The sequence below is a fragment of the Acanthisitta chloris genome, unplaced genomic scaffold (genome assembly GCF_000695815.1).
Source record: "Acanthisitta chloris isolate BGI_N310 unplaced genomic scaffold, ASM69581v1 scaffold1990, whole genome shotgun sequence".
Taxonomy (NCBI): Eukaryota; Metazoa; Chordata; class Aves; order Passeriformes; family Acanthisittidae; genus Acanthisitta; species Acanthisitta chloris.
This window is the reverse complement of record NW_008653141.1, coordinates 97278-108564: the sequence shown is the minus strand read 5'-3', so window position 1 is coordinate 108564 and position 11287 is coordinate 97278. Positions and strand designations below refer to the sequence as shown.

The 11287-nt window shown below is 36.3% G+C and overlaps 1 protein-coding gene across 1 annotated transcript in view; it reads right to left on the bottom strand.

Annotated features, from left to right (window-relative positions):
* Nucleotides 1-2041: 2041 nt before the first annotated feature.
* LOC103806744 (homeobox protein Meis2) overlaps nucleotides 2042-11287 on the bottom strand; it is a gene marked incomplete at its 5' end in the record, with an annotated part of 105923 nt that continues 96677 nt past the window's right edge. The window contains one exon of the mRNA XM_009079454.1: nucleotides 2042-2122. Within this exon, the coding sequence (XP_009077702.1) occupies nucleotides 2042-2122 (81 nt within the window). The remainder of the gene's footprint in view (nucleotides 2123-11287) is intronic.

Genomic DNA, 11287 nt, shown 5'->3' with positions numbered 1-11287 from the left:
GAAGCAGCTTCACTTACTCAGATGTGTTTACTATCTGTTACCAGGAATCACCTAATATGAAAAGTTATCTGCTATTGAGAAGAGGACCAGTCTTTTGTCTGGCAATAGCTCAGGAGATGTTAAAAGCAGTTCCACCTCTTTTACCTCTGATGTCGACATCAAACACATAGGTGATAGGACAGGCTTTCAAAACCAAATGAACAGGGAGGAGAACAAGTGGGTGTTTTTGCAATGAAGTCAAAAACAGAAATGATGAAATCTATATAGCAGTAGTCCTAGTTTTCCAGTCACCCTCTCTTCATACCACCATGACTAAACATATACATTTGCACCTGATGCAATACAGATATATCGTCAGCATATTTAAATTATTTTAAATGGATTTTAAATGGAATATTTTCAGGAAGCAAAAAATAGTTCCTCTGTAATTTACCATCTTATACCAGGAAAAAGAACATATTAACTATTTGCCTGGGCAATTATTGGTAGCAAAATGCATGTTGTAAAATAAGCAAAGAATATTTGCAATACCTGCGGGAACGTATATTATTTGTCCTTGCTGTAATGAAGATTTGCATATGTATGTGTATAATATACAGCACAAGTCAAAATGAAAACACACCTCTCTCCTTCTGCTGAGATTAAAGCCTAGACTCCACATTTTCAGTCCAAAGGGTATCTTTAAATGTACTTTGTTCCAATCTTCAGAAGAGAATTAAAGTGAATTCAAGTCTCTCTATTGTATATCCTTCCTTTCTGCCTTTCTTTTCAGGTTAGCAGTTTATTTCTGCATTAATCACCCTGACAGAAGCAAGGCAACTCAATTTTCTGCTTCTGTAGGTAGGCACATCACTTTCTGTACAGCACTAGGCATGAAAAGGGCTGCAGCTAAGCTTTGGTTACTAGTGTAATTGAAATGCTATCCACACTATAGGGTGCATTAAAGTCAGATAACGGCAGTTCCTGTGGCCAATTTAAGTAGCTTGACTTCCCTGGGAAAAAAAAAATTGCCTGACAGATAAGGCAGACAAACTGGCTAATTCTCCAAGCATGTCTCTCATTGTGATCCTAGAAAAATGAGAAAAAAATGAATCACAGAACCACAAAATCAATTGACCCTCGGGTAGCTCATCAGGCAGCGCGCCTGATAAACCTAAAAGCTTTGTTAATGTCTGCCTGCCTGTATCCCACAGATAGAGCACTTTGTAAATGAACCTGCTTTGATAAATATATTAAGGAAAGCTGTGAATAAAGGCAGAGACTTCTCATTTGTAAATACAACCTCTGCTACATGGAATTAGAATGATAAAATGGAGTTCCATGTAATTAAGTTTGTATAAGGCCTGAAATCCGTGCAAATACTTTCCCTGAATTTTGAAAGAGAACTGTCAGTTCAATTAATCTGAACATCACCCCGAGAATGTACTGAACAAAATTAAGCTGCTGATATAACCTGGGCCAGTATTTTGATAAGTAATTCCTATATCATTTCTTGGCCACTGTGATCATTTTATTTAATCCTCTACCCTCCTTTTCTTCGGTTCTAGGCTAAGCCACATACAAAGGATGGATGGTTCAGACACCACCATAACAATAATCTACCCTATCAGAAGGTGAAAAATAAGGAAGTCTTCTCTCCACCATGCAAAATATCAAAGTGATTAAATTCCTATTAAGAGTTATTAAAATGCTTGCATCTATATCACCACTCAAAACCTAAACAAAGCCAACCATTACCACACTGATAACCTAAATACTATGACTGTGCAAAACTATGTGGCTTTTCAGGTGTTTTCAATGGGAAAGACCTGAACAGAATCCAAGGCTCAGCTGGACACTTTGCAAGTGGAAAGAGAATGATCTTGAAAAACAGTTTACCTAGGTTAGCTTTACCATTCCCTAAATGCTACTTTCATGCTTAAAAAGAATGAACACAGGAATTTTCCCAGTCAATTGCATTTGGTTCGGAAATGAAAAAGTAAACAATTATTTAGAAATTGCAGTTTAGCCATGGGAGTAAAGATATTGATTGTAGGGTCACTTACCAGTTGTTTACTTGTAGAATTGTAAGTCCCGTGTCTTGGGCTAACTGTTTCTTCTGCTCCTCTGAAGGATATGGATGCTAATAAAAAGAAACGTTTTAAAAGACAAATCAGAAGTTAAGAAAGATGCACTAGCAGAATGATACCATCTTTTGTGTGTTTGTATCCTTAAGGTTTGCTATTATCACCTGTTTTAAAGCTAGGAGAATTTTTAAAAATACAAGCTCATGGTGAAAGCTGAAAAAAAATATTGGCTGACAGATTCTAGCTACCTAGATCCTCCTGCCATTCACTTTGAAGCTGGTTCATACAAACAAGATGTATATGCAAAAAAGATATGTCATTAAACAGTATGCTTTATATGCAAATGTATCACTACAGATTTCTTATTTCTTGAACCCATGTGTTGGATTTTAAGAAGAATAAAGGAGAAAACTCTAACTGAATTCAAACATTACCAGAGAGCCTCTGTGTGGTTCAAACTTGTCTATGGTTTTTTTCTGGTTTTTTTTTCCATTTTTTTTTTTGTTTGTTTGTTTTTTTTTTGTTTTTTGTTTTTTTTTTTTTTTTTTTTTTTTTTTGTTTTTTTTTTTTGTTTTTTTTTTGTTTGTTTGTTTTTGTTTTTTTTTTTGTTGGTTTTGGTTTTGGTTTTTTTTTTCACAGAAACTAGAAAAAATATATCTGGGAAAAAAACTCAAACAACCCTGGCCCTTGTGTTTTAGCAGTTTAATCTTTCTGTGCAGTCAAGGACAAAGTTGTGCCAGTTCTTATTTAGCTGAACAGAACATAGTGAATGTATAGATTTTAAACTTGTAGAAACAGTATATTCAGGACTGGTTCTTAGGAGTCATGACAACCAATTCAATTACTCTTCGGTTTATTGCCAATATATGTGTTGAACTTTCTATGGGGCAAGAAGTGGATTACTAGGACTAAGGGGGAAATCAAAGTTCATGGCTTCAAGTTTAACTTTCAGATGAAAAACTAAACAGCATTAAACTTATTTCCTGCCTGCTTGTTTGCCTCTCTCCTTCCTTCACAAAGAGTTTTTGGGGAAACCTTATACGCCTACTGTGCACATAATCAATATGCTCTCTCATGATAGGTAGGAGAAGCTTTGGGAAATCATTAATTCATGCATAACCCCCAGAGAGCTGCCTAAATAGGATTTGAATAGGCATTAAATTAAATATGCATATGTTTTAAATGCACATCATTCATTATACAGCAAAATGAAACTTTCAGGGGGTTTTGACGCTGCTTACAGATCACAACACCTAAACACCCCAAAGAAAACTGATTTTCTCCTGTACTGACATTATGTTTTAGCACAGAAACCTCTTGTACCTCTGCTTCAATAATTTTTTTCTCATATTTTTCCAATGCCCTACCAACCATTCTGTAAAAGAAATAATCAGTCATCTGGAATTAGTTTTTAAGGAGGCTGAATATTTAATTTTCCATTATCTACACTTTTAAAAGCAGGCACTGTTTAATGCTATTGACGAATTGACATTTAGCAAAGCAACATCACAGCAAAAAGGGTTAAAGAGATCTGTATGAATATAGAAGTCAAGCTTTTAATATTCTGCAAATATTAACAAAGAAAGATGATAATGTTGAGTTAATATGGGTTAAGGATAAAAAGAAAATAAATTTATCTGATTGCTAAGTGTTGACACTTTTTTGGCTAGGCCTGCAGCCTTTTCTTGAAGGCTGTGTAATTACAGAAGGCTTTTCCCCTCCTTCCCCCTCCTGCTTCTAGCCCATATTAGTAATGACCCCTTCACTGCTTCAAAAACCACTAATAGTCTTCAGCAAAGGCAAGAAAAATGAACAGGATAAATTGGAATCCACAGTCAGTAATTTGCATCATATGAGGCTGCTTTGGCCACTCACACTCATTCCTGGCCATCAATCGTGTGCTGTCAGGTGCTGCGCTCTGCCACCATGATAAATACTCCTCCTAACACTCTGATTCGTCCAAACAATGTAATTGTCCTCTATTCTCCTCTTGGTAATGGAGATAATGAATGACTGCACAAACAAGAAGGATTGCTCATCACAGACACAGGGGTGGCTTCAAACCGAAAAGCCCTGAGTACAAATTTTAATTGACTGAAAACACAGGTTGAAAGAAAAGAAATCCTGTCTTCCATTTCCAGGCTTTGAAACAATCACTTCTGAGCATTCTCCTTCTGGGTCAGGGGGTGGGCTCTTTATCCTGAACATGGGACCCCCAAAACAGGCAAACTGAGACTGTAGAATATCCTGCTGTTGGATAGCAGCCACAGAAATGCTGTCCAGTATGCGATTCATGTGAAACAACTCCTTACTTTAATTGTGTTTAATCCCAAACTGCGAGGAGCTGGTGCTATGAAAAAAACCAACCCTTCTCCAAATGGAAACAGTTCCATCCAGTTAAATACTTATTGTACTGCAAGGAATAGTGTGTTTTTAAATTTTCAGTCAAAATATAACCACGCATAAAGTAAATTGCATTCAACAGCACAGAGCGTGATGGAAATCAGTGAGCCTACTCAGTGTGATAGCCATCCTGGAGCTATTAAGACATTTGAAAATTGGTACACACAAGATCAACAAACACTTAAAAGCTGAGATCTTATCAAAATTCACCTTGCACAGATGGCTTTTATTATTTCTAATTAAGAGTGAGGGACAATACCAGAACAACTCTAACTTATTTAAATAATGTTCTGCATTTTGGGGAAGAGAGAGAGAGAGAAAACTGGTGTTGTTTTCTGTTGATTTTTTCCCCCTTCAACATCAGTGATTCTATGGCTTCTAAACGAGAAGTGGACTGTTTATCTGAAAGTGTGCTGGCAGACTGCCACCATATTTCTAAGATTAAAGAAAGGATTGAAACACTCAGCTTTCTGAGGAACTGAAACCACGACAATATGATTAATTTACAAATATATGTATGTATTTAAGGCTAAACTACAGAACCAGAGAATTCCTACTAGTTAGTCTATCACAGGCATTCATATACGTTATTAGAACAGACATCATATTGAAATAATAAGCATGGGAGGCCTTCATTTCTTCTTTGATCTATATTGCTAAATGTCGGACCGGCTCAGATTTGAAATAAACTTTGGTATGTTTGCACTTGAAAACTGGAAAAAGACCAGAAGTAATAATTTGTTGTCAGTTTCCACATTCTCTAACTAAACCCTATAGTTTAGTCTGTGCACTGCTGGAGATGTTAGTCCAGTCACCCCTGCAGTGGCTAAACTTTCTGGTAGGAATACATGCTCTTGTATGGTTGTAATGATGATAGGTCACTTCATCATCATGGAACTAGCTGAGATGAATTAAAGGTACAGGTCACAGCTTTAGCTGTTTTGCAAATCTCTTGCAGGCAAGTATCATTATAGCCTGGAATACACAGGTATGTACTGAACAAGGGTACCACAGACCTCCTTTTGCTCTGAACACCTAAGAAGTGTGATTTCATGACCCAAACCCTGCCAAGTGCATTACAAATGTGAAGCCATAATTTTAAGCTGTTTAACAGAGTTTTTCAGAGTTGTCATGTGTGATTTTAAGATATTTTTTTTTCTATGTAAACATGGTCAATTTGCTTCGAATAAATTAAATTATAATAAACAGTGGTATTTAAGTGCCATCTATGCCCAGCATAGTTAGATTTGGTTTAGACTTGGAAGTTTATGTACATGTACTTACACTGAGGTACAGGTTATAGCATTTAATATAAGATTAGTTTATTTTCTTATTTAGAAAGCTAAATTCTGAAGAAGGAACACAGAAGGGACATTCTAATCAGGAGGTGAAAGAATCTAAATTATTCACACTTAAAAAGCATAAGGAGTACAAAATGCTAGAGAATGTTTCAAAAGGGGTGGTTAAAAAACACACTGACATCCTTTAACTTTCCTCAGCCTACTATAAGCATTCTTACTTGTTTGTTTAAATGTGAATCTCAGTAACAAATGAGTTAACACTCATAAAAAAGGAAAGAACTTTGAAAATCTCACCACCTCTAAAAATTCCCATTCTACTGAGCTTATCTCATCACTTTATTGCCAAGGTAACCATGGGTATCTCATGAACTCTTCAGTGCTACTGGATGGTCAAATAGCAGTGCTGCAAAATGGCTAGTCATGTATCTACAGATGATAAGGCCATGCTTCAGATGCAGGACTTGGCTCCAAAATGGATGCACTTCTGATTCTATGTGATGACTGCAACTCATTTAGCAGGGGGAGAAACCACTTACATTCCAGAATTTTCAGCATTCAACAGCAACAGAAAGTGCTATGACAACATTTCCCTGACAGATTATGCATTGGTAGGACACCATTTAAATCATGGGCCTAGTTACCTAAGATATCACCCATCTCATCACATCAAAACCTTTTCAATCTCTTAACTATGTAATGCCACTCTATATGGCGAGGGAGAAGAGGGAACTTCACATACAAAACTACAAAACCAAGATTACTAAGCATGCTTTTAGAAAAGATTGAAGGTGTCTCCTGAACCAAAAGCTTTTCAAATTTTCATTAAAGCTTGCCTGTTTGATCTAGGTCTCTTATAATAAATATCCTTCTCTGTTATGTTCCTGCACACTGGCAGACACATTGGTAATGGTTCTCAAGCACTGATGTCTACATTCTGAGGAGAAAGACATATCTCTGTTAATTCCCAGAGAAGACCACCTGTATTAAAAATGGTGAACACCTAATAAGGTACTTGGACAGACAGACTGGGCTGAAGAATCAGGGTTGTTGTGGATGATCTACCACAAAATACACCTGCACTTGGTAGCCCCAAGGATTCTCTGTTGATAAAGGAGAGCCATACTGGATAGCACAGAGCTGATTTGAGCTATATTCTGCTAGTTGAGGTAAAGAAAGGAGAAATTAAAAAGTAAAGCTAGAATAGATACTTCCCAAGGGCCTACCCTGTCTCTACCATATTCGTGACTCTTACTGGTCTGATGAACAAAAGACTAAGGACACACTTTTCTGTGTTTTGTCACTTTAAAGACGTCAGGTAATGCGTTCAAAGAGACAAGCTGATGTGCTAAGGAAGTTCAATATACATGAGAGAGTTGCTGATGACATATGGCTGCTTTTAGACACAACAAAAAAGAAAGATGACCAGATGTGTGGTTTGCAGAATGAAAGCTTGTGAAGCACATTTACAGGAAAAAAATAGATGTTCTAAGGAAGGGAAGAAAGATGATTAATAAAGTAATAACATGCAGTATTGTGGTAAAAAAATTCCCATCATTGCAATGGAAACAGAAAAGGACAAAGAACCGTATTCTCCAGTGCTGTAAGAAGAAAAACCTTTTGTAATCTCTCTTATAAAATTTTCCCACAGAAAATTTTCATTCAAGCAAATTAAAAGGAGGGTGAGCAGCCTGTACAGTGATATTGAAAATTATGATTATTCACATGGACAATAAAGGGTAACGATGAGCATTATCACTCATCAAATACAGTTTTGCTATATTTTCTCTGAAGAACTGGGGTTTCTGCTGAGATTGTTAATATATTACTCTTGTCTCAATTTCCTGAAAACTATCAAACAATTCAGGGGTTTTGATACATAGGAATAAACAGACACTTTGGCTCTGGCCTTTTAATTCAGAATTTTCAGGCAGTGAGTTCCATGAAAGTAGATAAATAATGGAATTTTCTGACAATATGAATGGAGAAAAGAGTCTATGGAGGAAATGGAAAAATATCTGACAGGGATGCTAGGAAATTTAATGGTGCACTTTGTAGATATCAACTAATTAAAAAATACAAACAGAAAACAAGCAAAGAAACAAAAACCTAAACTCCCCACAAAACCAAAGCAAACCAAACCCAAAAATCCCCCTGCAAACCCAAGCCAAAAGATTAAATTATATAAATGATTTTAAAAATGCATTTTAGATAGGAAGTACTGGAGAGAGGAACAATGATATTGGAAAGATGGTTTTCAGGTCAGTCTCCAGGCATAAAGCAAAAAAGCCAAAGCAGAGAGTGTCTTCCAAACCACTAAACAATAAGTACGGTAACATAGTCTTAGAAGTAATGAAGGCAAAAAATTACTGCAAATGCCGAAGTAAAAATCATAATGAGAAGGTCAAAAAGTGATGAACAGACCGAAGATATAAAAGAGAAATAATGCTTCTAAGTAGTTCTCTCTGTTATTTAGAATGAAGTGTCTCATAAAGTTCTGCTTTGCTAATCTCTTGAGAGAGAGGTGGAGCAAATATGGTGGGTGAGAACACCTTAGTTAATGAAAGTTAAGAAAATAATCAGCACCACTTAAAATAACAGGATGCAGAGCTGGGTCCCTTTTAATGTCTTAATAAAACAGAACTGTCGGGTGAGCCCTAGATTTTTCTTCTTCGAAATGTGAACCTTCACCTGTTGACAGGTTTATCGGAAATATCTATTTATGCTAAAGATCAGACACACCAGCACAATTTGAAGGCAAATATCCATTCCTATACAGTCACTAGTTTTGATGTAAGGTACTCCAAAACCAGGGTTGTTGTACATATCAGAACCAGGTATGTGACAGTTCTCAAATTTTTAATTTATTAATTTCCACAGTGATTTTTCATGCCTACCTAGATTACTAGCTAGGACTGAGGCAGATAATCATTTAATACCAGACCCTTTTAGTTAGCCTTTTCAATTTGGAGTAGGAATTTGTGAGTCATATGGACACATTTAGGAATGGAACCAGCATTAAATATTAAACAGTGGTACCCACACAGTATGGTTACAGCTGTCTTTGATGGTTCAGCCATCTCACTGAACAATTTTTTTTTCAAGATTAGATAAGCTAAAGAACCTCAGATTATGTGTTTGAAAAATTCAGGACCACATAAGGATTTTCACAAATCTGGTCCCAAACAATCCCAGTGCTCTGCCTTGCAATATACTCAGGGAATCAGTTCCTACGTGGCTGATTTAATTGAATTTGAACCCCTATCTAACCTACAGACCTGGTTCTTTTTTGATTGTCCTAAACCAAATTCTTACAGAAAATAGTTTACAAATGCATCATGAAAGAATGCAGGGTTCACAAAGCCATAAAGATAAAGCTCAATTTCATTTTTTTTCTACATTATAGACAGGATTTACAATTGATAGGGGAAAAAAAACATGTTCACTAGGAATGATAATGGGCAAGGAACTAGTATTTTCTCTCAGTAGCTGGTTTCTGTTAGCTGGGATGGAGAACTGCATGAATCAAGGATGCAAGGAAACACAGAATAGGGATAATATAACATGTAAATGAGAACAAACATGGCTGTGCAAAGATTAGACACCTTAAGTACCCAAGAAGCAGAAATATTTTGTTAATGATTTCACAGGAAAGGAAGAATCAAAATTATTCCAATATAAACATGTGAAACTCCAGAAGTATGAGTGCTAAACGCATCTCCATCCTGTAAATGAGTATGTAACATACTGCGGACTATTTAGTGAAGTATCCATTGCTAAATGTCCAGAACAGTTTTCTGAACTTCAGAAGATATTGAAAAGCCTAATTTAATAAGGAGGGCAACATAGATTTATGACAGCAAGGTCTTTCTTAATTAACTTCCTAGTGTTGTTAAATAATGTTATCACCAGAGCAGAGGAATGGAAATGTTATAGATATTATCGCTTTCAGTTTTATCACAGCACTTGATATAATTTCAGATTAAAGACTATAAAGTAGAAAAATGTCTCACAAACACGTAACAACAAGCAGTGGGTTAAGATGTGAAGAGTGAGAAGAGTCTTCATACTTTCATATGTAATTGAGTTAAGCAACAATATCAGATAAAGCTAGAAATACAAAAGATTCAAGCACTGTTAGGCATGAAAGGTATGCTAAAGGGCCAACCTACTAACCCACGAAGGCAACACAAGTTCTCTGAAGACTTCAGTGGAAGCTGGATTGTAAATTTATCAACTGTTACTGAGTAATGTAGAAAGCCATTTTTTCTTGAGATGCGTATTCTATGTAAATTGTGAAAAAATGGTGCAAAAAGATGTAATTGATGTTTCTGAAACATTGGTATAGTACCAATGAGTGAAAGTATCAACAGGCACAAAAATGTGTATTATCTCCTTTACCACTACCTTGTGGGATCAAAGTTCAACAAGCTCTCTTAAGAGATCTTTAGTTTATATCCTCCAGTTTCTGCTGTTTTGTGGATCTCAGGCTCATCTTTTGCTTCTGCTTTAATTCAGAGCTCTTATGTACCTACCAGGCTAAATAAAAGCAAGAGTTCAATAGTGCATCTTAGATTCTTTTACTTTACTGCACAGGTGGAATAGGCAGGGCCAATCACAGCAGGAACGTGCTACTAAATACTCTGAAGCCTGGAGAATACAGGGACAGGTCACTTCACAAGTATGAAGATTAAAATCCACCCTGCATTGATGTGAATTAGGTACTGATATGGCAAAACTATCATAAAAGAAAAGCTAAACTAACCAGAACTGATGTCTTCTTCACCAATACTTATAAACGAAGAGAATTATGCAACTGACTTGGAAACCTAATGCTATGATTTAATATGTGTTGTATTAGAAAAGCAAAGTAAGATTTTTTTAAAACATTTTGTGCCATATCCTGGGAGTGATACTTACACAGTGCTATTAAGCAGCACTTTATTCCTTCTGAGAACCCTTTGAGTTTTATTGGGCTACACACAGAATAAAACACTAATCAGTACAAGTAAGGTCTGGCTCTGAGTCTGGCTCATAGACGGGGGACCAGAGAGAGAACTTTGTTTAGGTTAGTCTCTGGGCAGGAGACTTTGAATTTCCTTTTTACCTAAGCTACATCTGCTGAGCTAGTTTGTTACAAAAGAAATGGGAACTATGGCAATACATAGCTCCAAGTGTCTCCCATTCATACCATAAATATGTGAGGCCATGGCTCTGGGCAAGCTTTTCAACACAGGATTTGATAGAAAGCAACAGCTAACTCTCATTGCACCTCTTAATTTGCTTGCTGGAACTTGGCAATTTACCTTTCAAGAGCCACAGACCAAGTGGATATCTGTTTGGCACACACAAAAGTTCTTTTCAGGGATCTTGTGAAAGGATAAGGTATGGTCTGCAGCTTAATGAAGTTATAAGGCAGTAGCATATCTTGCCAGAAAATATTCATGATCTACTAAAAGGAAAGAAAACTAGTGATCACAAAATAATAAGGGATTATGTTTTAATTTTAAATATACATAG